The sequence below is a fragment of the Salmo trutta genome, chromosome 1 (assembly GCF_901001165.1).
Source record: "Salmo trutta chromosome 1, fSalTru1.1, whole genome shotgun sequence".
In the NCBI taxonomy this organism is placed as follows: domain Eukaryota; kingdom Metazoa; phylum Chordata; class Actinopteri; order Salmoniformes; family Salmonidae; genus Salmo; species Salmo trutta.
The window spans coordinates 67231473-67258859 of record NC_042957.1 but is presented as its reverse complement, the minus strand read 5'-3'; the positions used below and the strand labels follow the sequence as shown (position 1 = coordinate 67258859).

The following is a 27387-nucleotide window of genomic DNA, read 5'->3' as shown; positions in this document are numbered from 1 at the left end:
AGACAGAAAACCACCTCTTGAACAACACATGTGGGGATTTTGTTGATCGGAGCTAATGAATTCTAACAACAAGTGATCGAAATCAGTTCATCTGTCTTTAAACTGCAAAATTGTACGTCTTCCAAAGCAAGATGGCAAAAAGCAATCTCCAGTTCAAAACCAAGTAAGTCGAACGCACTTCACGTGGATAGCTAGCTAGCTAACGCTGGGCAAATCTTAGCTATCTTCTTGCTAAATTACCGTTGTTTTTTTCTTCTTCATGTAGCTATGCTGTTTCCAGCACTATCGAACCATTCTACAAGGGAGGAAAAGTACAGGTAAGTTATTTATCACTGATAGTTACCTCCCTCTGTAAAACAGTTAGCTAGCCAACTATCCAACGTTACTGTAGCTATAATTAACTAGCTATACCGTTGACAGATGTGTTATGGAATTTCAATATGTTTTCCTACGTTACAGATCAGTAAAGATGAGAAATTCATATTTTGTACGTGTGGCACACGTGTCAACGTCTTGCAAATCGTTACAGGGAAGATTGTTCACAGTATTGAACAGGTGAGACTGTCTCTCTCTCTCTCAACACTCGTGTGCAGCTAGTTCAGACATTAATTTAATGTCTGTACAGATTCTCATTTCCGTCACTGTTGTAATTGCAGGATGATCAGGAGGACATTACATCATTCGCCCTCAGCCTTGATGATGAGGTAAAACATTTGACATAATATGATGGGCTGTTCCAGACCTATGGCTGCATTTACACAGGCAGCCCAGTTCTGATCTTTTGCCCAATTGGTCGAAAAAGATCTGATCAGATTGGTCAAGAAACCAATTTACTCAAAAAATAAATATCAGAATTGTGCTGCCTGTGTAAACACAGCCTTAGTGTCACACTCAGTACTTAGTTTGACTACCTTAAGGCATCCGCATGCTGTAGTTCGGCTGCCGCCTTTTTCATGAAAACAAGTCGTCACTCCTTGAATGACTAGACTTTCTTGAAGAATCCCTACTCTTGACTGATCATCGACGAAGGGCTGTAGACTTCGCCTCCGAACTTCAGCTTGCCTCCAGAAAAAATGTTGTGTCCCCGAACAGCCCAAAAAAAGACCACCGAAGTGCAAAACGAACAAAAATGTCACAAAAATGTTGTCATAATATATGCACAAACTCTACCAAACTGTTTCAGCTGGGAAGCATGTGGACACCTTTATTCCCCTCTTCCCTTCATCCCTTACTTCCCCTTTTCTCCTCCCTCTTCTTCCCTCACCCTTTCTCTCCATCCATTCCTCCTTCCCTCCCCAGATCCTGGTAACAGCCAGCAAGGCTCTGCTGCTGAAGCAATGGGACTGGAAGCAGGCCCAGTGCACACGCTCCTGGAGGGCCATCCACAATGTGCCCATTGCCAGCATGACCTTTGACCCCACCTCCACGCTCCTGGCCACAGGTGAGCGGATCGACCTCATAGGATAACTTCCCACACCCATCATACCCTAGCCTGGTCTGTGCAGATGATGTATATTGTTTTAATTTCAGAATAATCGTGCTGAAAGAAACCACTGATGCCAGTTGGCAAGAAAGCACTTACAGATCTGGTACCAGGCTATATCTAGTAACAGTTAATTTTGGCAATCTTTTAGAGTATTTTAGTCTGTCATTTTGACTAAAATATAATTGTCTTAGTTACATTTTACCATTTGAATAATGATGTAGTCTAATTATTGTCAAAAGAACTAAAACGGTTGGCCATTTTAGTCCACTAAATGCCCTTTCATTTTGTCACATCACATTTGTATTGCCTCATAAACCTATAGTAAACAATTCACTGACTTCCATGTGAACAAACATACACAGCCTTGTCCTACCAACATTTTTCTGTATGACGTCATTCTCTACCCAACAGCAGAAAAATGCCAAACATAAGTATAGACAGTGCCTTCGTATTCAGACCCCTTGACTTTTTACGTTACAGCCTTATTCTAAAATGGATTAAATACTTTTTATTCCTCAATCTACACACAATACCACATAAGGACAAAGCAAAAACAGGTTTTTCTATTTTTTTTTCAAATGTATTAAAAATACAAAACTGAACTATTGCATATTCATAAGTATTCAGACCCTTTACTCAGTATTTTGTTGAAGCACTTTTGGCAGCGATTACAGCGTCTGGTCTGCTTGGGTATGACGCTACAAGCTTTGCACACTGGTATTTGGGGAGCTTCCCCCATTGTTCTCTGCAGATCCTCTCAAGCTCGGTCAGGTTGGGAGCATTGCTGCACAGCTATTTTCAGGTCTCTTCAGAGATGTTAGATCGGGTTTAAGTCTGGGCTCTGGTTGGGTCATTCAAGGACATTCAGAGACTTGTCCCAAAGCCACTCCTGTGTTGTCTTGGCTGTGCTCTAAGGGTCGTTGGCCTGTTGGAAGGTGAACCTTCGACCCAGTCTGAGGTCCTGAGTGCTCTGGAGCAGGTTTTCATCAAGGATCTCTCTGTACTTTGCTCCGTTCATCTTGCCCTCGATCCTGACTAGTCTCCCAGTCCCTGCCACTGAAAAACATCTCCACAGCATGATGCTGCCACCATGCTTCACCGTAGGGATGGTGCCAGGTTTCCTCCAGACGTGACGCTTGGCATTCAGGCCAAAGAGTTGAACCTTGGTTTCATCAGACCATGGGATCTTGTTTCTCATGGTCTGAGAGTCTTTAGGTGCCCTTTCAAACTCCAAGCGGGCTGTCGTGTGCCTTTTACTGAGGAGTGGCTTCCGTTTGGACATTACAATAATGGCCTGATTGGTGGAGTGCTGCAGAGATGGTTGTCCTTCTGGAAGGTTCTCTCATCTCCACAGAGGAACTCTGGAGCTCTTTCAGAGTGACCATCGTGTTCCTGGTCACCTCCCTGACCAAGGCCCTTCTCCCCCGATTGCTCAGTTTGGCTGGGCAGCCAGCTCTAGGAAGAGTCTTGGTGGTTTCAAACTTCTTCCATTTAAGAATGATGGAGGCCACTGTGTTCTTGGGGACCTTCAATGCTGCAGAAATGTTTTAGTACCCTTCCCCAGATCTGTGCCTCGACACAATCCTGTCTTGGAGCTCTATGGACACTTCCATCGACCTCATGGCTTGGTTTTTGCTCTAACATGCACTGTCAACTGTGGGACCTTAAATAGACAGGTGTGTGCCTTTCCAAATCATGTCCAATCAATTGAATTTACCACAGGTGGAATCCAATCAAGTTCTAGAAACATCTCAAGGATGATCAATGGAAACAGGATGCATCTACGTGCAATTTCGAGTCTCATTGCAAATGGTCTGAGTACTTATGTAAATAAGGTATTTCTGTTTTTTATTTTGAATAAATTAGCAAACAGTTCTGAACATTTTTCACTTTGTCATTATGGGGTAATGTGTGTAGATTGTTGAGGTTTTATTTAGTCATTTTTAGAATAAGGCTGTAACGTAACAAAATGTGGAACAAGTCAAGGGGTTTAAACACTTGCCGAATGCACTGTATAACAATTATTTGGCCATGTAAATTCCTCATTTAGCCTACATAGCTATTGTTTTGTATGTAATATGCAATCAGACACACACAAGCACAGAGAGAGAAAGAGTAGCACCATCTAGCTAAAATTGATTGAGAGTTTTTCAGTGATAAGCACAATCTCTCCAAAGCTCTTGTCCAGTTCACTAGTTCACTAGTCCGATTTTAGTCACAGAGAGAATTTAGTCTCGTCTCGTTTGAGTCAACTGAACTAAAAAATCATTTTTGTTGAGTTATATTTTTTCTGGGTCTGTTTAGTCAGTTATAGTCTCGCCAATTACCACTAAAAAATAGGTGTTTAACGAATATTTTAGTCACTATTTTTGTTGACGAAATTAACACTGCCTAGTACCTACCTGTTATACCCAAAACAAGAGTGAGTGAGCTCAGTCAAATGCTCCCACTTTAAATGGGTACTCTGAGATTTCACCTTGTACTTCCTGTCTGTAATATGAGTCTGTCATCCTGTTGGTGTGTAGGAGGCTGTGATGGCACCATAAAGCTGTGGGACGTGGTGAAGCAGTACTGTACACACAACCTGAAGGGCTCCTCTGGGGTCGTACAGTAAGTTACTGATCTAGGATCAGTTTAGCCTTTCAGATCATGAATAAGATCACATGGATGGGGGGGACCTGATCCTAGATCAGCACTCCTACTCTGAGACGCTTTATGAATACTTGCGCGGGTCAATTTATCTCATGGTTTATAAATGAGATCTATTCCTCAGAAACTGGACAAACCCTTGTAGATGTAAGTGCCTTCAATAAGTTGATACATTGACAACAAGACATGACTTAAATCTAGTTGCTAGTTTGACGTGTGGGAATTAATATTTGATTTTATGACTCAGCATGTTTGAGGGGATCAGTTTAATCAAGGCGAGCCACATAATTGTTAATCTTAATTATATAATGAGTAGTTATTATGGATGCAATGTGGTTTGTAGATCAGTGATTGAGCGCAGTCCGACTGCAATGTTGTCGATCTCAAACACTCACATAAGTAGTTATTAGGGATACAAGGTGATTTGTAGATCAGTGATTAAGCGCAATCCGACTGCAATGATCTCAAACACTCACGTTGTCCTCCTGCCCTGCAGCCTGGTGGAGTTCCACCCAGACATAAGTCTACTGCAGCTCTTCTCCTCGGCGTCAGACTGTGGCATCAGGATGTGGGACCTGCGCTCCAGCCAGTGTCTGTGCGTGCTGCAGAGCCACTACAGCCCTGTCACCTCCCTGGCCTTCACCTCCGATGGAGCCTCCATGGTCAGGTACTGTAACAGTCAGTCAACGGTTTGTTTTATGCAGCTCTTTTTACATCAACAGTTGTTAGAAAGAGTTCTACAGTAGAGCAGACCTAGATCACCTGCTGTACTGTAGGACAGCTGAGCTGACTGGCCTGCTCCTACCACTCTCTGGCTCGGTTTCCATTCACCTTTGTTTGTTGTTGACATTTAGAAAGTTTACATAGAAAATAGATGCGACGATTGCCTGCTAGGGTGCGTTTCCGTTTAACTATCTTGTGTCGATTTAAAAACAACTGAACGTAATGACGTCAAACCAAAAAAGTACTTTCGGAATTATTCGTCAATCTTCATTTATTTGAAAAACACTGTTTCCAAAGTTTGTTGCAATAAAGAAAAATCCATCTCAGTCAAACTGATAATTAATTTTTTTTTGTCAATCTTAAGAAAATGTCTCATATCTGCCGTTTCCATTATACATGTCGTAATAATATATATTTTTGTGACATTGCTTTTGTTGAATAAACCTGGGTCAATGGCAACCTGCCTTCTGACACCTATCATACCCTAGCCTGGTCTCAGATCTGTTTGTGTTGTGTTGTCATTTCTGAAAAATTGTGCTGAAAGAAACCACTGATGCCAGTTGGGAAAACGGCACTTACAGATCTGGTACCAGGCTATAACTAGTACCTACCTATCATAGCCAAAACAACATGGTGAGCTATTGGTGCAGTGTTGTCCAACATATTCAATTAATGTGTTAATTTAGTGTTTGGAACTACTCTAGACCAGTGGTTCCAAACCTTTTCCATTCCGGGGATCATCCAATCATCATCAAAGCTCTTCAGGACCACCATCCGTGGAGTCGCAGATTTTAATTTTTTTTACATTTATTTTGCGGCTCACCTGCAGTACCCCCGCAGACCACAGGTTAAAAACCATAGCTTTAGACCTCATCACAGCCGATCAGTTCATTGCAAGCTAGCTGAAGGTTGGATGTTTGTTTGATTGCAGCTCTGGCAGGGACAAGATCTGCACAGTGTGGGATCTGAAGAGCAGGACTACCAGGAGGACAGTGCCCGTCTATGAGGTGAACTCTCACACTCTACTTTCTTCCAGAGTTGTTTTAGAATGGCTTTTGCAACTAAAAGTTGATTGGTGTATCATCAGCCTAATTGCATGAAATGCGTTGCTTCCCTCGCCAGGCTGTGGAGAGTGTTGTGCTGCTCCCTGAGGACGAAGATTTCTCTGAGATCGGGGTGAAAACTAAAGAGATCCACTTCATCACAGCAGGCAGCAAAGGTATGTGCTTCCAGTCCCGCTCCTGGGTGAAGTTCCCCCTAGGCACAGATCTAGGATCAACTTCCCTAACCTTAACCATTAGTGGGGGAAATGCAAAGCTGACTCAGATCAGTGTCTAGGGGCCACTTCTCCTTACTCCAACAATCCCCAGGCTAGATGGTGGATGCATGTGGAGGAGTCTGCCCACCAATATAGCTAGATAATACTGAATGAGACTGGCTGCTAAAACTATACACCAATCAGAGATGATCATCATTTTATAGTTAGCCAAAACAACACAGGGAGCAAGCCCAATCAAAGACCCCCACTTAAGGGATTCTCTCTCTCCAGGTGTGCTGAGGGTGTGGGATGCCAGCTCGGCCCGCTGTGTGTTCGCCCAGACGCTCCCCTCTGCTCCCCCTGCGGGGGGCTCCGAGGAGGGGGGAGAGGAGTATGGAGACCCCCGGAGCCTCACCTACTGCCTCCCCCTGCCCTCCTCCCTCAGGCTGGCCACGGTCACAGCAGAACATAACATCCTGCTCTACCAGCTGCCCTCCTTCACCACACAGCAACAGGTGGGTACCAGCTGTCCTCCTTCACCACACAGCAACAGGAGGGTACCAGCTGTCCTCCTTCACCACACAGCAACATGTGGGTACCAGCTGTCCTCCTTCACCACACAGCAACAGGTGGGTACCAGCTGTCCTCCTTCACCACACAGTAACAGGAGGGTACCAGCTGCCCTCCTTCACCACACAGCAACAGGTGGGTACCAGCTGTCCTCCTTCACCACACAGCAACAGGTGGGTACCAGCTGTCCTTCACCGCACAGCAACAGGTGGGTACCAGCTGCCCTCCTTCACCACACAGCAACAGGAGGGTACCAGCTGCCCTCCTTCACCACACAGCAACAGGTGGGTACCAGCTGTCCTCCTTCACCTCACAGCAACAGGAGGGTACCAGCTGTCCTCCTTCACCACACAGCAACAGGAGGGTACCAGCTGCCCTCCTTCACCACACAGCAACAGGTGGGTACCAGCTGCCCTCCTTCACCACACAGCAACAGGTGGGTACCAGCTGCCCTCCTTCACCACACAGCAACAGGAGGGTACCAGCTGCCCTCCTTCACCTCACAGCAACAGGTGGGTACCAGCTGTCCTCCTTCACCTCACAGCAACAGGAGGGTACCAGCTGTCCTCCTTCACCACACAGCAACAGGAGGGTACCAGCTGCCCTCCTTCACCACACAGCAACAGGTGGGTACCAGCTGCCCTCCTTCACCACACAGCAACAGGTGGGTACCAGCTGTCCTCCTTCACCTCACAGCAACAGGAGGGTACCAGCTGTCCTCCTTCACCTCACAGCAACAGGAGGGTACCAGCTGCCCTCCTTCACCACACAGCAACAGGTGGGTACCAGCTGCCCTCCTTCACCACACAGCAACAGGTGGGTACCAGCTGCCCTCCTTCACCACACAGCAACAGGTGGGTACCAGCTGTCCTCCTTCACCACACAGCAACAGGTGGGTACCAGCTGTCCTCCTTCACCACACAGCAACAGGAGGGTACCAGCTGTCCTCCTTCACCACACAGCAACAGGAGGGTACCAGCTGCCCTCCTTCACCACACAGCAACAGGTGGGTACCAGCTGCCCTCCTTCACCACACAGCAACAGGTGGGTACCAGCTGTCCTCCTTCACCACACAGCAACAGGAGGGTACCAGCTGCCCTCCTTCACCACACAGCAACAGGTGGGTACCAGCTGCCCTCCTTCACCACACAGCAACAGGAGGGTACCAGCTGCCCTCCTTCACCACACAGCAACAGGAGGGTACCAGCTGCCCTCCTTCACCACACAGCAACAGGTGGGTACCAGCTGTCCTCATTCACCACACAGCAACAGGTGGGTACCAGCTGCCCTCCTTCACCACACAGCAACAGGAGGGGTGGGGAGGGTTAAAGGGACCGTAGGATTGTTCTTATTGTTCAGATGGTTGGTCTTCTGTTTGTTTGAAGATGTTTTCACCCATGCTGATGGTTTATTTTGATCAAGAGCCTTGTGTTGCTGGTGTTCATTCTCTAATGTTTTCTCTCCACGCCCAGTTTGTTGGCTTCAATGATGAGGTCCTGGATGTGAAGTTTCTGGGAAAGGGTGACACTCACATTGTCGTGGCGACCAACAGCTCCCAGCTCAAGGTGTTTGACCTGGCCACCAGCAGCTGTAAGATCCTCTACGGACACACAGGTGAGTCCTCTGACCAACAGAGGGCAGCACCTCTCTGCTTGTCTGTATGGGGTTTTCACAAGGTAGGAAGATGGAATGGAAACCTAATTTACATTTGTAAAAAGGTTAGAAACTGAGAATAAACATTCTCAGAATAAGTATCTGGTTTGTTTCTTTTGAATCTGGCAGCTCCATTTAGCCCAGTTGTAACATTAGTGCCAACAACATATAGTTAATATTTCACACAAATGATCTGGTACATCACTGAATAGAAGTGAAAACATCTGGTCAGTTCTGAGATTGACCAGCAGGAGGCAGAGTTGCTGTGTGAAACACTGATCCCCAAACTGCACCTTGCAATGCAGCTGTAGAATATCTCCACCCTGCAGCGGGTCTGAAGAATATCTCCACCCTGCAGCGGGTCTGTAGAATATCTCCACCCTGCAGCGGGTCTGTAGAATATCTCCACCCTGCAGCGGGTCTGTAGAATATCTCCACCCTGCAGCGGGTCTGAAGAATATCTCCACCCTGCAGCGGGTCTGTAGAATATCTCCACCCTGCAGCGGGTCTGTAGAATATCTCCACCCTGCAGCGGGTCTGTAGAATATCTACACCCTGCAGCGGGTCTGTAGAATATCTACACCCTTCAAGGATGCAACATATACAGTATGTAAACCATGGAGGTCTTTCTAAACCATGGCGATTGGAGGGATTCTAATTAAATTGTAGCTGTGAAGGCATTTACAAGAAGCTTAAGAAGCCTGATAAACTGAGCAATCAGTCAGACAGAGTTCCTGCCATTCAGGATTAGAGACACTGATAGCTTGGTAACTGGTCGGTCTGGTTTGACTGACGTTGAGAGAGTTGCTCTTTTCTCACCTGGCTCGACCTTTCAGAAGGGTTGACCTTTCCTTTCTCCTCCACAGATACCGTCCTGTCACTCGACGTGTTCAAGAAAGCATCCCTGTTTGTGAGCTGTGCAAAGGTGAGGCTACAGCTTGACTGTTTCCTTGTTTCATCAGGAATGTTTACCATTCTTCATTTACGAATGGAATCCTCTCCTCAACCTTTCGTCAACATGAGTTGATCCAACCACAGAGTTGGATGAAATCCACACGTACACAAACACCTTCATGCATACCTACACACACACACACACACTCCCTACTAACCAGTATCATCAAATCAATACTATTGAACCCTAGCCTGGTCCCAGATCTGTTTGTGCGTTTTTCCAACTCCTATGGTCATGGTTATGCCAAATGTGACAATGAACTCTGTGCAGATGATGTATGATGTTTTAATTTCTGTATAAAGTGATGGAATCAAACCCCTGATGCCAGTTGGCAAAACAGCACAAACACACACATAATACGCACACTCCCTCTAACCAGGGTCCTCTCTCTCTCTGTACAGGATCAGTCAGTGTCCTCTCTCTTTCTCTCTCTCTGTACAGGATCAGTCAGTGTCCTCTCTCTCTCTCTTTCTCTGTACAGGATAAGTCAGTGTCCTCTCTCTCTCTCTGTACAGGATAAGTCCGTGTCCTCTCTCTCTCTCTGTACAGGATAAGTCCGTGTCCTCTCTCTCTCTCTCTCTCTCTCTTTCTCTCTCTCTCTCATATATAATATATTTTGTTGTTTCTTTCCCCCAGGATAAGTCAGTGCGTGTGTGGAGACAGGATCCAGACAGTGGTCAGGTGTGTTGTGTGGCCCAGGGCTGCAGCCATGGTAACGCTGTGGGCTCCATCACCTGCTCCAGGTAAACCACTACACACCAGGGTCTCCTTGTTCTGACCCCGTAGGCCCACTGTGGAGGCACATTTCTCCACTATTGGGAATGCCAATATCCAATGTGTTAATCATCCATACACTCTTGCTTGTGCACGTTCTAATCCTTCTTTCTTATCCTACATCGGTCTTTCTCTCTCTCTCTCTCTCCTTTCTTTCTTTCAGGATGAAGGAGTCGTTTGTGGTGTCTGGTAGTCAGGACTGCACCATCAAGGTGTGGGATCTCCCAGAGACCATCCCGGAAACAGACGGTGACATGTTCCAGCTGACCGCCCGGGTCACAGAGAAGGCACACGACAAAGTATATGACACGCACGCACACACATGCGCATTCACATACATTCAAGCATCATACATACAGTTGAAGTCGGAAGTTTACATACACCTTCGCCAAATACATTTAAACTCAGTTTTTCACAATTCCTGACATTCAATCCTAGTAAAGATTCCCTGTCTTAGGTCAGTTAGAATCACCACTTTATTTTAAGAATGTGTAATGTCAGAATAATAGTTGAGAGAAAGAGTTATTTCACATACCCATTGGGTCAACAGTTTACATTAACTCAATTAGTATTTGGTAGCATTACCTTTAAATTGTTTAACTTGGGTCAAACGTTTCAGGTAGCCTTCCACAAGCTTCCTACAATAAGTTGGGTGAATTTCACGGTTGGGATGGTGTTCTTCGGCTTGCAAGCCTCCCCCTTTTTCCTCCAAACATAACAATGGTCATTATGGCCAAACTGTTCCATTTTTGTTTCATCAGACATTTCTCCAAAAAGTACGATCTTTGTCCCCATGTCCAGTTGCAAACCGTAGTCTGGCTTTTTTATGGCGGTTTTGGAGCAGTGGCTTCTTCCTTGCTGAGCGGCCTTTCAGGTTATGTCGATATAGGACTCGTTTTACTGTGGATATAGATACTTTTGTACCTGTTTCCTCCAGCATCTTCACAAGGTCCTTTGCTGTTCTGGGATTGATTTGTACTTTTCGCACCAAAGTACGTTCATCTCTAGGAGACAGAATGCGTCTCCTTCCTGAGCGGTATGACGGCTGCGTTGTCCCATGGTGTTTATACTTGTGTACTATTGTTTGTACAGATGAACGTGGTAACTTCAGGCGTTTGGAAATTGCTCCCAAGGATGAACCAGACTTGTGGAGGTCTCCAATTTTTTTTCTGAGGTCTTGGCTGAGTTCTTTTGATTTTCTCATGATGTCAAGCAAAGAGGCACTGAGTTTGAAGATAGGCCTTGAAAAGCATCCACATGTACACCTCCAATTGACTCAAATGATGTCAATTAGCCTATCAGAAGCTTCTAAAGCCATGACATAATTTTCTGGAATTTTCCAAGCTGTTTAAAGTCACAGTCAACTTAGTGTATGTAAACTTCTGACCCACTGGAATTGTCATACAGTGAACTAATCTGTCTGTAAACAATTGTTGGAAAAATGACTTGTGTCATGCACAAAGTAGATGTCCTAACCGACTTGCCAAAACTATAGTCTGTTAACAAGAAATTTGTGGAGTGATTGAAAAACGAGTTTTAATGACTCCAACCTAAGTGTATGTAAACTTCCGACTTCAACTGTATATGCATGCATGCATTCAAGCATGTACACAAGGACATATAACTGTACAGACAAATACCCACCCACACAAAAGCATGTACACACACTAACACATGTCTAGAAGCACGTTCACAGGTGCACCATACTGGTAGGTAAACGGATAGATATGCTGTAGTGATAAGACTGTGTTTGTCTGGTGACTCAGGTGCTTGATTTGTTCACTGTGATGGAAATATATATATGGCTTTCCTCATAAGGAAGTCAGTCCCAGCTGATAATGTCCTATTGTGGGCTCCTTTGTCTGTATGAACTATTGTTGTCATACAAATGTACTCACAACACAGATGGTTTAAGGTTTCTATGTATAACGTGGGTGCCTGTTCTGTGAAATGTATACTTGAGAAGGAAGAAAGGACTATGTGTTTGGTAGTCTCTCACCCCCCTATTCCCCATCCTCCTCCTGCCCACCCTCTTCCTCTCCAACCCCTCTACTTCTTTTAACCCCACTTTCTATTTGTCATCTATCACTTTCTAATTTGCCCTTTGTTTTCATGCCTGCTCTGTGTCACACTGACCCCATAACCTTCCATCTCTCTCATTCTGTCTCTCCCCCTCCCTCCCCAGGATGTGAACAGCGTGGCAGTGTCCCCAAACGACAAGCTCTTGGTGTCTGGTTCCCAGGACCGCCTGGCCAAGCTGTGGTCCCTGGGGGCCCCCGGGGCCGACCTGGCCCTTCTGGGGGTGTTCCGGGGCCACCGCCGGGGGGTCTGGTGTGTCCAGTTCTCTCCCATGGACCAGGTGCTGGCATCCTCCTCAGCCGACGGCTCTGTCAAGCTCTGGAGCCTCCAGGACTTCAGCTGCCTCAAGGTGGGTGTGGGGTGGTGAGGGTGGAGGTAGGGGTGTGCGTGTATGATTGCTAGTTTGCGTGTATGATTGCTAGTTTGCGTGTATGATTGCTAGTTTGCGTGTGTGATTGCTAGTTTGCGTGTGTGTGTGTGTGTGTGTGTGTTTTTGTGACGTGTTTGTAATTTTTAAATTTGTAAGAATGTACATGTTTTACGTTCCTCATCAATTGCTCATTTCCCTCGTACAGTAGGTATGAGATAATCAACCCCATTTTAGTTCCTCCATTACCTTGGCACTCCCGAACACTCGTCAAACCAATTAAAACCAAATGAAATATGTATTGAATGGTAGTAGATGACGTTTTCATCACATAGTAGCTTTATGCACTAATATAATGGCTCATGGAGGGAGGTTGTGTTTAACTTGTGGCTCCCTCCCACGATATCCTTTCTGCCCTTTGTGAGTGACGCATTCTTTGAACAGTCATGGTCTCCTGTATGGAACTGTTCTGGAACACAGGAACAACAGAACCTGATGAAATGGCGTGCCTTGGTTTGTTATGTACAGTATCTTCAAATGTTATCTAAAACACCTGTTAGTCTTTTTAATTAACCTCTCACCGGAAATCCAATAGAAGTCCAATCTGTCACAAATGAATGGCCACAAAGTTCGCAGGTTGACATTTTATTGTCATCAGTCTTGTCCTGGAGGCAGAACAGAGCGATTTCCGCTAGATGGGCCAGAGGCAAAAGTGAAATTTGGCTATAGTGTAAAAAGGTTAGGTTTAAAATCTGATTTGTTCTCTGTGGCTGTGCCAGCTACTGACTACCCCACAGAGCTGCCTCCAGTACATGAGTCATCACAATAAATGCCAACCTGTTCGAAGTGCACGTGTGACGTGGGCCTGTATTCATGGTCCTGATCTTGTATCAGGTTTGCCTTTTAGATCGTAATGAATAAGATATGGACAGTGAGGACCTGATCTTAGATCAGCACTACTACTCACTGACGCGTTATACATGCTCTGGTGGAAGCAGATGAAGTTATATCTGGGCATTCTCTGGCAATGAAACTGGTGTGGCATGTTGTGCCTTGTAGACGTTTGAAGGCCACGATGCCTCTGTGCTGAAGCTCATCTTTGTGAGCAGAGGGACTCAGCTACTCACAAGGTACGACACACACTATTTTGTGTTTTTTTTTATCCTTCCATAATTCTTATGGTAGCATGCCAATATCACATCCCAAGCATTGGTTATACAGTTTTTTCCCTCAAACCACATCTCTCTCTCTCTCTCTCCCACCCACTCAATATTTTGAGTCTCTCGCATTCGCTCGGCTCGCCCCTCTCTCGCTCTCTTTCCTTTTTTTCCCTCTCCGCCCGTCTCTCTCTTCCCTCGTCTCTGTCTCTCTCTCTCTTCCCTCCTCTCTGTCTCTCTCTCTTCCCTCCTCTCTGTCTCTCTTCCTCTCTCTCTCTCTCTCTCTCTCTCTCTCTCTCTCTCTCTCTCTCTCTCTCTCTCTCTCTCCAGTGGGTCAGATGGGCTGGTCAAGCTGTGGACCATCAAGACCAATGAGTGTGTGAAGACGCTGGATGCCCACCAGGACAAGGTGTGGGGTCTCCACGCCACCAGGAAGGACGACCGTGTTGTCACCGCCTCGGCCGACTCCAACATCACTGTGTGGACGGTCAGTACTGGCCCTAACCGACTAACGCTCACTAATTGATTGAGTTTGAATAATTAGAAATTCATGTAAAGCTCGTCCAGATGGAAACCACGTAATGACCTGGTTAATATAGTACATATACTGTAAGTCAATTAATCCACCAACCAATCAGTCAGTCAGATCTATTTCAAAAGCCCTTTTTTCATCAACAGTTGTCACAAAGTGCTTCAAAATCTTGACATCTCCCACCAACACCTTTAGAAAGAGATGTACCTACCTGTGGTAGATCCATGAGGAACAAGGCCTTAGAAAGAGACGTACCTACCTGGGGTAGATCCGTGAGGGACAAGGCCTTAGAAAGAGACGTACCTACCTGGGGTAGATCCATGAGGGACAAGGCCTTAGAAAGAGACGTACCTACCTGGGGTAGATCCATGAGGGACAAGGCCTTAGAAAGAGACGTACCTACCTGGGGTAGATCCGTGAGGGACAAGGCCTTAGAAAGAGACGTACCTACCTGGGGTAGATCCGTGAGGGACAAGGCCTTAGAAAGAGACGTACCTACCTGGGGTAGATCCGTGAGGGACAAGGCCTTAGAAAGAGACGTACCTACCTGGGGTAGATCCGTGAGGGACAAGGCCTTAGAAAGAGACGTACCTACCTGTGGTAGATCCGTGAGGAACAAGGCCTTAGAAAGAGACGTACCTACCTGGGGTAGATCCATGAGGGACAAGGCCTTAGAAAGAGACGTACCTACCTGGGGTAGATCCGTGAGGGACAAGGCCTTAGAAAGAGACGCACCTACCTGGGGTAGATCCGTGAGGGACAAGGCCTTAGAAAGAGACGTACCTACCTGTGGTAGATCCGTGAGGGACAAGGCCTTAGAAAGAGACGTATCTACCTGGGGTAGATCCATGAGGGACAAGGCCTTAGAAAGAGACGTACCTACCTGGGGTAGATCCGTGAGGGACAAGGCCTTAGAAAGAGACGTACCTACCTGTGGTAGATCCATGAGGGACAAGGCCTTAGAAAGAGATGTACCTACCTGGGGTAGATCCATGAGGGACAAGGCCTTAGAAAGAGACGTACCTACCTGGGGTAGATCCATGAGGGACAAGGCCTTAGAAAGAGACGTACCTACCTGGGGTAGATCCATGAGGGACAAGGCCTTAGAAAGAGACGTACCTACCTGGGGTAGATCCGTGAGGGACAAGGCCTTAGAAAGAGACGTACCTACCTGGGGTAGATCCGTGAGGGACCAGGCCTTAGAAAGAGACGTACCTACCTGGGTTAGATCCGTGAGGGACAAGGCCTTAGAAAGAGACGTACCTACCTGGGTTAGATCCGTGAGGGACAAGGCCTTAGAAAGAGACGTACCTACCTGGGGTAGATCCGTGAGGGACAAGGCCTTAGAAAGAGACGTACCTACCTGGGGTAGATCCATGAGGGACCAGGCCTTAGAAAGAGACGTACCTACCTGGGGTAGATCCATGAGGGACAAGGCCTTAGAAAGAGACGTACCTACCTGGGGTAGATCCATGAGGGACAAGGCCTTAGAAAGAGACGTACCTACCTGGGGTAGATCCATGAGGGACAAGGCCTTAGAAAGAGACGTACCTACCTGGGGCAGATCCATGAGGGACAAGGCCTTAGAAAGAGACGTACCTACCTGGGGTAGATCCATGAGGGACAAGGCCTTAGAAAGAGACGTACCTACCTGGGGTAGATCCGTGAGGGACAAGGCCTTAGAAAGAGACGTACCTACCTGGGGTAGATCCGTGAGGGACAAGGCCTTAGAAAGAGACGTACCTACCTGGGGTAGATCCGTGAGGGACAAGGCCTTGGGCAGGAGAGTAATGTAGTATGCAGAACTCAGGCTTGGGTAACTCCACCAGTACCGACACCATAGAAATAGAATTACTAGAAATGCTATTAGTCAGACTCTTACCTGTAAATTAGTAGATAACCAGCTGTATTGCCCCTATAAAAACTTGTGATAGGAGCATTGCCAGCTCCATTTCCTGTGTCCTGGCTGAGTCCAACAAGGTTCACACAAGGTGCTTAAAGTACTTGAATTTGGCACTCTGAAATTGAAGTACTGGAATACCTTGAAAATCTGAAATGTTCTCAAGTTGGTACTGAAAGGAGAACAGAAAATGATCAAATATGTTAATATGAAAAATATTGGAAAAATGTATTGGTCTTGCAAATTAATTTCCAGGCAGACTACCAAGTTTTATTTCCTCACTTGTCTCGTGCTCTGGTTGCCAGGTGAGCTCGCTCATTCCACCCACATTGGGCGGCAGGTAGCCTAGTGGTTAGCGTTGAGCCAGTAACCGAAAGGTTGCAAGATCGAATCCCCGAGCTGACAAGGTAAAAATCTGTTGTTAGTCCCTGATCAAGGCAGTTAACCCACTGTTCCTAGGCCGTCATTGAAAGTAAGAATTTGTTCTTAACTGACTTGCCTAGTTAAATAAAGGTAAAATAAACACTGCCACTTAGCCAGGCAGGTACAGAACTGACTGATTAGGCGCCACCAAATGTCACATCGATAGCTAAAATGCCGGGCAAATGTAGATTCAACCCTGCCTGGCAAGATATTGACGTTTATGTCAGGGTTTTACCAGACCCAACCAGGGATGTAGTGGAGGGTAAACGCCGTTTACGCACCTTTTTATTTGTGAAATAGCGTTTAATAACCTATTTTTAAATGTAATTATCGTGAGAACGACTGGAATCATGAATGATTCATGTCTGCTCCCCCAGATTTGCCTTGTTAGCAGTGCATTCATTCATTACTCTGTCCAACGAGGAACACTACCCACGACGTAGCATATGCCGAGAGGTGGAATCAACTACCTCAGCCCAGACCTGCAGTGGCAAGTAGCGGAGAGACACTACTGACAGTGGAAATTATTTTAACATCCCTCAACTCCTGCTGTGTCAACAGACACCCACCAAACAACCCCCCCTGTCTCTCAGAGAATGAGTGTACAACTGGTAAATATTCGCTGATACTTCAGTCAGATGTCTAGCTAGCTAGCTATGTAGCTCAAGGGCTCTGGCTGTTAGCCAGGTAGCTAGCTGGCTGGAAGGATGAAGTTAGAAGCTAACGTTGAGCAGAGCCTGACCTCCAGCAGGAGTAGTTGACTGAAATGAACCTAGCTATAATCAAAAGATTGGCTACTATAAGTTCTCATAACAAAATAAATGTTATTTGTAGTGAGACGGTGGTGAGTCAGGCTGCAATGAAGGAGGCAAAGGAGATGCACAGAGAGAGGAAGCATTGGAGCAAGCAGGGAGTGAAGTGTTTCCCAAACTTGGGGTCCGGGACCCATGTGGGGTCCTCCAAAATTTTAATAGGGTCCCCTGGGAGAGTCTTTAATCTTATCAAACGCTAACTTCCTCTTCAGTCTATGTCATAGAAAGAGCTCATACCATTGCATTACTTCCTGTTAACCTCACAGTGAGTACCATGTCATTTCCAGGTATAACCCCCCTAGGCATTGGTGACAGGTTTCATGATAATGATTTGGAAGCATTGCCACCCAGATGACCTCATGGCTGTGGTTACTCTACAGAAATTGTACCTTAAGGAAACATCAAATAAAAAGCTGGTGTGGCAATGATTGTGTGCTGTATCATGTACTGTATCATGTGCTGTATCATGTACTGTATCATGTGCTGTATCATGTACTGTATCATGTGCTGTATGTTACCGCCACTTCATCTGATTCCTTGATGTTTAGGAGAAGACGACTCCTATTGCCATAGTAACTCCAGACGTGACAACTACCTCTGTGCAGATGATGTATGATGTTTTAATTTCTGAATAATAGTGAAGGAATCAAACCACTGATGCCAGAGAGAGAGAGCGAAAAACATAACAATGACCATAGGAGTTGGCAGGTGTGTGTGCAGTCACATGTTTGTGTGCACGTGAGTGACCTCTGCATAAAGGAAGCAGCCTTCAGCTAAATCAAGGTCTTCATGCTGTCAGTATAACACCTCCATGTCCCAGGATGCAGTGGTAAATACTTGTCATGGAGATGGAGTCATCCATCCTTTGGTATGCTGCGTACCTGCCTGTATTATGAAAGATGGGAATTCCGCCTGTTGCATAAATGTCCCTTACCTTTTGAAAAGGTTTAATGAAACGTGTGCATACTGAGTTAATGTAACTTAGCTTAGGGAGTGTCTTGGTATTCTAACTATTCCAACTATTGTCACACCCATCCTAGATCGAGTTGTTACGTTTTAAACTAGATGCTATATGTCTTTAAAACTGGGGGTATATTTGTATATTTGTAGAACTGTTAGTCAGACAGTTATGTTGTTGTATAAATGGAATGAGTGACATGATAAATGTATTGTGTGTGCCTTTCCCCTGTAGGACGTGACAGAGGTGGAGCAGGCAGAGGAGCAGGCGAAGCAGGAAGACCAGATACTCAAGTGAGTTCACCTTCAATACTTATCAACTGGGCATTAAAACATCCTTCACCTTCGATACTTATCAACTGGGCATTAAAACATCCTTCACCTTCGATACTTATCAACTGGGCATTAAAACATCCTTCACCTTCGATACAGATATCAACTGGGCATTAAAACATCCTTCACCTTCGATACAGATATCAACTGGGCATTAAAACATCCTTCACCTTCGATACAGATATCAACTGGGCATTAAAACATCCTTCGATACAGATATCAACTGGGCATTAAAACATCCTTCACCTTCGATACAGATATCAACTGGGCATTAAAACATCCTTCACCTTCGATACAGATATCAACTGGGCATTAAAACATCCTTCACCTTCGATACAGATATCAACTGGGCATTAAAACATCCTTCACCTTCGATACAGATATCAACTGGGCATTAAAACATCCTTCACCTTCGATACAGATATCAACTGGGCATTAAAACATCCTTCACCTTCAATACAGATATCAACTGGGCATTAAAACATCCTTCACCTTCGATACTTATCAACTGGGCATTAAAACATCCTTCACCTTCGATACAAATATCAACTGGGCATTAAAACATCCTTCACCTTCGATACAGATATCAACTGGGCATTAAAACATCCTTCACCTTCGATACAGATATCAACTGGGCATTAAAACATCCTTCACCTTCGATACTTATCAACTGGGCATTAAAACATCCTTCACCTTCGATACAGATATCAACTGGGCATTAAAACATTCTTCACCTTCAATACAGATATCAACTGGGCATTAATACATCCTTCACCTTCAATACAGATATCAACTGGGCATTAAAACATCCTTCACCTTCAATACAGATATCAACTGGGCATTAACACATCCTTCGATACAGATATCAACTGGGCATTAAAACATCCTTCACCTTCGATACAGATATCAACTGGGCATTAAAACATCCTTCACCTTCGATACTTATCAACTGGGCATTAAAACATCCTTCACCTTCTATACAGATAGCAACTGGGCATTAATACATCCTTCACCTTCAATACAGATATCAACTGGGCATTAAAACATCCTTCACCTTCAATACAGATATCAACTGGGCATTAAAACATCCTTCACCTTCAATACAGATATCAACTGGGCATTAAAACATCCTTCACCTTCGATACTTATCAACTGGGCATTAAAACATCCTTCACCTTCAATACAGATATCAACTGGGCATTAAAACATCCTTCACCTTCGATACAGATATCAACTGGGCATTAAAACATCCTTCAGTACAGATATCAACTGGGCATTAAAACATCCTTCAGTACAGATATCAACTGGGCATTAAAACATCCTTCAGTACAGATATCATCTGGGCATTAAAACATCCTTCCATACAGATATCAACTGTGTATTAAAACATCCTTCAGTACAGATATCAACTGGGTATTAAAACATCCTTCAGTGCCGATATCAACTGGGCATTAAAACATCCTTCAGTACAGATATCATCTGGGCATTAAAACATCCTTCAGTACAGATATCATCTGGGCATTAAAACATCCTTCAGTACAGATATCATCTGGGCATTAAAACATCCTTCAGTACAGATATCAACTGGGTATTAAAACATCCTTCAGTACAGATATCAACTGGGCATTAAAACATCCTTCAGTACAGATATCATCTGGGCATTAAAACATCCTTCAGTACAGATATCATCTGGGCATTAAAACATCCTTCAGTACAGATATCAACTGGGCATTAAAACATCCTTCAGTACAGATGGTTCAGTTGGTTGCAGCATTGTGCTGACAAACAAAGGTTGTGGGTGTCATTTTTGCTTGGGACATACAGTCTGCATATGTAGGTGGTTCAGCAAATGCACTGAAATTCAAATTCTTCAATGCTTTTCAGTGAGGACAATTTGGAACCTGAATTTGGTTTACTTTCAGTGGTTAAACTAGGGTCATTGGTTTAGTTTCAGGTCGTGGTTGGTGAGGGGTTGGTATTCTGAGTTTAAACACTATGACCCACTTTGTAGACCCAGCTCCTTCCAACAGCTGATAAATATCTACAGATCAAGGGTTTGTTAGACCAATGTTTGCCCACTGCCTTACCACACTAGAGGTCATGTTGGAAAGAAGTCCAGGTGGATCACACACACACACAGGCGGTGGTGGAGGTCCAGACATAGAAATGTTGTCTTCCCTTTGGCCCACCTGTTAGTGTTCCTTTTAAAAGTCACAACCTGTTATCTGGAACCATATGTAAGGATAACCACGGGGATGGATAAGACTGTCCGCCCACCACTGGCTTTCATACACCATAGTGTGCCTCTGTGCATGGACCACCCAGCTGAGCTAATGGCTGCGGTAATTGTACCTCCGTCTTAAGGAAACAGCCCCCGGCTAAATAAAGAGCTGGTGTGTGACACTGAGTGTGTATTTTATCTTGCTTCTGAACGTCGCCGCCACTTCATCTGATTCCTTGACGTTTAGGTGAAGACAGCAACTCCTATGGACTGACCTCTGTGCAGATGATGTATGATGTTTTAATTTTTGAATAACAGTGAAGGAATCAAACCACTGATGCCAGAGAGAGAGAGAGAAAAACATAACAATTACCATAGGAGCTGTGAATGTGCGCTTTTGTGCGCATGTTTGAGCGTCTTTTCTGGGTCGTGTTTTTTAGGACACGTTAACGTTTTAAGACATTTTGCAATGGGGGGGGAAAAATGTGTGTTTCTTATTGGAAAAATCCAGGTGGTCCCTCATAGTCTCAGTCCCGTTTTGTGCGTAATGAACGCAGCCCCAGTTTTTCTACGTTCAGATGTGGTGGTGTGTTGTTGTGCAGGAAACAGGAGCTGTCTAACCTGCTTCATGAGAAGAAGTTCCTGAAGGCTCTGGGCCTGGCCATCTCCCTGGACCAGCCACACACTGTGCTCAAAGTCATTAAAGGTATCCTGTCCTGTCGTGCTTCTTCTATACCCTACTACACATACACACACTCACACACACTCACACACCCTGCTTCTTCTATACCCTACTACACATCCACACACTCACACACCCTCACACACCCTGCTCCACATCATCAGAGGTACATTTCTCTACCCTCCGTCTCTAGTCTCTCACATGTTTTGTCCACACTGTACATACAGCATGTTGATCATCCCGATTCTTCCTCACATCTCCAGAAATAGCTGCTGGATTCCACATTGCTAATGTTGTCAGTCACCTTCCACCCTGTCACTACCTATTATCCTACTGTTTCCTCTGTAGTACTCCCTCAGTCCTCCAGGCACTAGTGTAGGCTAGACCTGTGGGAACTCTACATAACGAGGACTACATAGAGCAGCATTACTCAGTAACAAGTTCAGACTCTCTAAACCTCTCTGTCATTAAGTAAATGGATGACATGACCTGCATACAGACAGGTCCGCTGACAGTCTGACACCAAGGCCTTAGAGGCAAATAGACTAAATGGACCAAATCACTCTACCCACATTCCAGGCCTTTATGTTCCCTACATGGACCTTCTTCTGAGCCAAAACATAGATAGTTGTGCATAGGTGCACTTTAGTGTTTGTTTATCCAAACAAAGAAGATTGGAACATACTTGTTTTAGACATTCCTTGTGTTAATCATGGATGAGATTGACTGGGTGGTGTTCATTAGGGCAAAACGTTGCACAACAAGAATTATACTATTTCTTATTTTACAAGTTCCGATAGTACCAGCCCGTTTCGGACCGTTTTCTTCCGTCTTGTGCCTATTGAACATGGCCTGAGAGAGATCAGGTTCTGAGCTAAATAAAGGTACAGTTTATAAACACAGGAGTGTTCACATACTCTGTGTTTAGGCATGTTGGTGTTGGGAAAATCATGTGTATATAGTCAACACACTAGTGCAGCTCCAAAACATGTCCTCTTAACTATTTACAACACATTCTGTTTACCATATTGAAATTCTAACAACATATAACATACGTGTGTTAAAAAGACTTATTTAGGAAAAGTGGAGGACTGAAGGGTAATGGCTTTAAAAATGGCAGATATCTATCGATCTATACACATTTTAAATTTATATGTAGTTAAAATGACTGCCTTAGCACTTCTCGTGTAAAAATCCATTAAAAATAACTGGATGGGAGAGACTAGGGTTCCATGTGTGACCGTCAAGGATGGGTCAGAGGTCATTGTAGTGGCATAACAATGGACCGTCATACTGACACTGGAGGGTCTAGAATGGGGTTGTAGACGGGATGGGTCACTTAGGTCATGATGACGCGTACTAGGCTGCATCCCAAATGGCACACTATTTGCTATCTAGTGCAGTACTTTTGCTCTCCATAGAGCTCTGGTCAAAAGTAATGCAGTTTGTAGGGAAAGTTACAGTTATGTAAGTCTTTAATAGACTGGCCGTTGAACTTAGGTTATGTGTGCCATGACACTGGTTATGTATGCCAGGATCATAGGCTTCTATATCTGATGTGGGTTACTCTGTGTGTACTGTCTGTGACCTCGTGACTTTCCTGTGTGGCCTCTAGCGATCCGCCAGGGGGAAGATGGTGCTAAGCAGCTGGAGAAGACTGTGCTGAAGCTGCGCCAGGACCAGAAAGGTGCGCTCAGAAAGGATTGGGATATACCTAGCTGGCCCAAAAAAACACTGTTTTTACTACGTTGCAGAACATTCTGAAAAAGATTTGTGCTTGGTGGGTATTCAATATAGTGATGGAGCCACCTGATAATGGTCCGGGATACAGGTCTTTGTATGGTAATGGCCCGTGATAATGGTCTGTGTATGGTAATGGCCCGTGATAAAGGTCTGTGTATGGTAATGGCCCGTGATAATGGTCTGTGTATGGTAATGGCCCTTGATAAAGGTCCGTGTATGGTAATGGCCCTTGATAAAGGTCTGTGTATGGTAATGGCCCTTGATAAAGGTCTGTGTATGGTAATGGTCTGTGATACAGGTCTGTGTATGGTAATGGACCTTGATACAGGTCTGTGTATGGTAATGGCCCGTGATACAGGTCTGTGTATGGTAATGGTCTGTGTAATCCTAAACCCCCTCAGAGTCTATGCTGCGCTACTGTGCTGTGTGGAACACCAACGCCCGGAGCTGTCTGGACGCCCAGGCTGTGATCCAGGTGATGCTCACACACCTCTCCCCTGAAGAGCTTCTCCAGTACCAAGGAGCACGCGCACACCTGGAGGGACTCATACCTTACACTGGTGAGGTGGGGGAGTGTGTGTGTGTGGTGTTAGCTGATTGTGTGTGTTAGGGATGGTGTCAGCTGATTGTGTGTGTTAGTAATGGTGTCAGCTGATTGTGTGTGTGTTAGTGATGGTGTCAGCTGATTGTGTGTGTTAGTGATGGTGTCCGCTGATTGTGTGTGATGGTGTCTGCTGATTGTGTGTTAATGATGGTGTCCGCTGATTGTGTGTGTTAGTGATGGTGTCAGCTGATTGTGTGTGTTAGTGGTGGTGTCCGCTGATTGTGTGTGTTAGTGGTGGTGTCTGCTGATTGTGTGTGTTAGTGATGGTGTCCGCTGATTGTGTGTGTTAGTGGTGGTGTCAGCTGATTGTGTGTGTTAGTGATGGTGTCCGCTGATTGTGTGTGTTAGTGATGGTGTCAGCTGATTGTGTGTGTGATGGTGTTAGTGATGGTGTCAGCTGATTGTGTGTGTTAGTGATGGTGTCAGCTGATTGTGTGTGTTAGTGATGGTGTCAGCTGATTGTGTGTGTTAGTGATGGTGTCAGCTGATTGTGTGTGTTAGTGATGGTGTTAGTGATGGTGTCAGCTGATTGTGTGTGTTAATGATGGTGTCCGCTGATTGTGTGTTAATGATGGTGTCTGCTGATTGTGTGTGTTAATGATGGTGTCCGCTGATTGTGTGTGTTAGTGATGGTGTCAGCTGATTGTGTGTGTTAGTGATGGTGTCAGCTGATTGTGTGTGTGATGGTGTTAGTGATGGTGTCAGCTGATTGTGTGTGTTAGTGGTGGTGTCAGCTGATTGTGTGTGTTAGTGATGGTGTCAGCTGATTGTGTGTGTTAGTGGTGGTGTCAGCTGATTGTGTGTGTGGTGGTGTCAGCTGATTGTGTGTGTTAGTGATGGTGTCAGCTGATTGTGTGTGTGATGGTGTTAGTGATGGTGTCAGCTGATTGTGTGTGATGGTGTTAGTGATGGTGTCAGCTGATTGTGTGTGTTAGTGGTGGTGTCAGCTGATTGTGTGTGTTAGTGGTGGTGTCAGCTGATTGTGTGTGTTAGTGATGGTGTCAGCTGATTGTGTGTGTTAGTGATGGTGTCAGCTGATTGTGTGTGTGATGGTGTTAGTGATGGTGTCAGCTGATTGTGTGTGTTAGTGATGGTGTCAGCTGATTGTGTGTGTGATGGTGTTAGTGATGGTGTCAGCTGATTGTGTGTGTGCATCTTTACGTGTTTGTTGATACAGTTCCCTTGTTTGATTTGACCCTGTTCGTCCCCCCAGAGAGACACATGCAAAGGATAGGCCGTCTGCTGCAGGCCTCCATGTTCCTGGACTACATGTGGCAGAAGATGAGAGTGACAGGAGCTCCAGCCAGGTGAGGATGACCAGGGGAGGGCCTTAAACACAACACCCACCAATCACAATCCAGGGCTTATACTAATGACTTTCAAATGTTTTTTCAAATGCATTGCTTTTAGAAATATTCAGAATAAAAAACACATACATTTCATTGATTTGAGTTTCTTTTAATAGGGATTGATAGAGATGACAGGATTTGCCCCTAAAACAGATTCTAACATACACTTAGTCTTCCATCAATATCATTGCTTTGACTGAAGTGGAAATTCGACTTAAGCAATAGTTAGGATTCGCTTCTCTGAAGTGAAAGACATGTTCAGTTGTTTGATTTCATGTTTCCTTATAGCCTTGTAAGTAACTTCGCAGCAGGACACAGTCATCCGGCCTATCAGCGTTGACAGTAAGCCACGTGAAGGATGCTATAGATCTAATCTGAGTCTAGAACAATGGCTGTTGTTCATAGGAATAAATCTGGGCAAGAGAGATGACTTTCACATATCTGTGGTTTGAAACCAATACCTGTGTAACCAAACTGTTTTTACTGTAAATACTATAGTAGACTTCATTCTGAAACCAGACACACACCCACATTCCCCCTCTGTCTGCTTACCAAATGGCACCCTATTGCCTATATACAAGTACACTGCTTTTCACTAGGGCTCTGGTCTAAAGTAGTGCACTACATAGGGAATATGGTGCCATTTGGGACACAGTTTATCAGCTTTGCCAGCACTGTAATGATGAATAACAAACTGATTGAGGAACGTTAACAGCGATAACCAGGTCCTGGGATCAGCAGGAGATCAATGAGAGGCTGTACAATCACATACTGTACCATGGAGAGTAAATTCCAATATGGTAAATCAACACTGAAACTTCTGGAAGAATGGGGCTGTAGGTCAGGTTGGAAGAATGATTTAAGTCATTATCTAGAAAGTCATTGTCATTGGTCAAGCATAAAGATAATGTCTTCTGCAGTACCCTAATGTATGATGTGATAGGAAGTATGCAGCAGAGCCTAATTCTTCAACATGGTCTTAAGACCCAATAAGAATCCATCTAGTCCAGCTTCAGGAAATACGACAGAGCAAACATGGGTCTGTGTGACACGTGAATTATATGGATATTTGACCTCCTTTGTTGTTGGTTGCTGATGTGTGATGTCATATCCTTTTACAGTATGGACTCGCAGGATGAGGAGATGGACACCGCCTCTCTTCAGGTGCCACACTCCCTGTTCATGATTGACAAGCGACCAGGTGAGGGAGGAGATGGGACTAGGGAACAGGGGGATGGAGAGGAGAGATGGAATGAGGGAGAGGCGGAGGAGGATGGTGGTCTCGAGGAAGATGCCAACTGCCCGGCCAACATGGAGGAGGAGGATGATGATGAAGTCAGTATCACCAGGAAAGCCTCAGTCAGGGGACAAAGGGAAGAAAATGGCAACCATCACTCTGGCAGTGAGGAGAGTTCAGGAGAGGAGGACCGGGGAGACCAAACAGAGGCTAAGATGGCCAAGTGTCAGATCCTCCTGTCTGCAGCGTCCCTTCCACCCCTCCAGGCAATCATCAGCTGATGGCAGACTGTCTGACACCAAGCCCACTAAGGATGCCTGGGTGTGAAGCCGCGGGAGTCTCCTTCCGCATGGACCACTGCCTGGATCAACAGTGTGGCTTTATAGACACTGACAGGGAAGCAGGTCCTGAACGACCTTTTATAATAAACTGGTTTTGAGGTCGATAGGCCTGGCTGGCAGCCATTTTGGAAAACCGTGTCATTTTTCTTAAATAGTGCCACGAGTTTTTCCTGACCATGTTAGCTCATCAGGAAAAACTCTGGGTGCTAGTGGAAGCCTACTGCTGGTACCTAGTGGAAGCCTACTGCTGGTACCTAGTGGAAGCCTGCTACTAGAGGTCAGGAATTGTCGAGGCTCTACCCGTAACTTCCTCCCCATTCTTCTCAACAGAAACCAGTGCTTGTGAATTTTTATATTTGTACATTGTTGTGCAGTCCTGCTCTTCCATATAAACAACAACAAATGCCTCCTTTATGTAACAATATATTTTGGTTGTCATGATTACAAATGCATCTGGAATAAAATGTGTGCCTTGTGGAAGTATTTATTGTGCTGTTTTTTTAATAAGTTCATGATCATTTGAAACATCAACCAATATGTTCATGTAAAAGAATATGTTTTAAGATTTAACTTATTTAACAT

General features: G+C 45.1%; 1 protein-coding gene across 1 annotated transcript; it reads left to right on the top strand.

The window, feature by feature from the left end:
• Positions 1–10: 10 nt before the first annotated feature.
• LOC115205831 (transducin beta-like protein 3) lies at positions 11–27288 on the top strand. The gene is made up of 23 exons (XM_029772183.1): positions 11–163; positions 266–317; positions 460–555; positions 657–704; positions 1300–1441; positions 4012–4096; positions 4632–4802; positions 5790–5865; positions 5981–6077; positions 6408–6631; positions 8159–8300; positions 9206–9264; positions 9931–10037; positions 10232–10367; positions 12254–12496; positions 13574–13644; positions 14002–14158; positions 18531–18589; positions 21452–21555; positions 23147–23218; positions 23676–23834; positions 25092–25185; positions 26349–27288. Exons 1-23 carry the CDS (start codon positions 132–134, stop codon positions 26743–26745), a joined length of 2823 nt encoding a protein of 940 aa, XP_029628043.1. The 5' UTR covers positions 11–131; the 3' UTR covers positions 26746–27288.
• Positions 27289–27387: the final 99 nt, after the last annotated feature.

Bases quoted from the DNA above. Each gene is read 5' to 3' on its own strand.
- LOC115205831 (XM_029772183.1), top strand. From the start codon at position 132: ATGGCAAAAAGCAATCTCCAGTTCAAAACCAA. The intron at 6,632-8,158 runs GTGGGTACCAGC...CTCCACGCCCAG, and splicing joins CCTTCACCACACAGCAACAG to TTTGTTGGCTTCAATGATGA. The intron at 23,835-25,091 runs GTGAGGTGGGGG...TCGTCCCCCCAG, and splicing joins GGGACTCATACCTTACACTG to AGAGACACATGCAAAGGATA.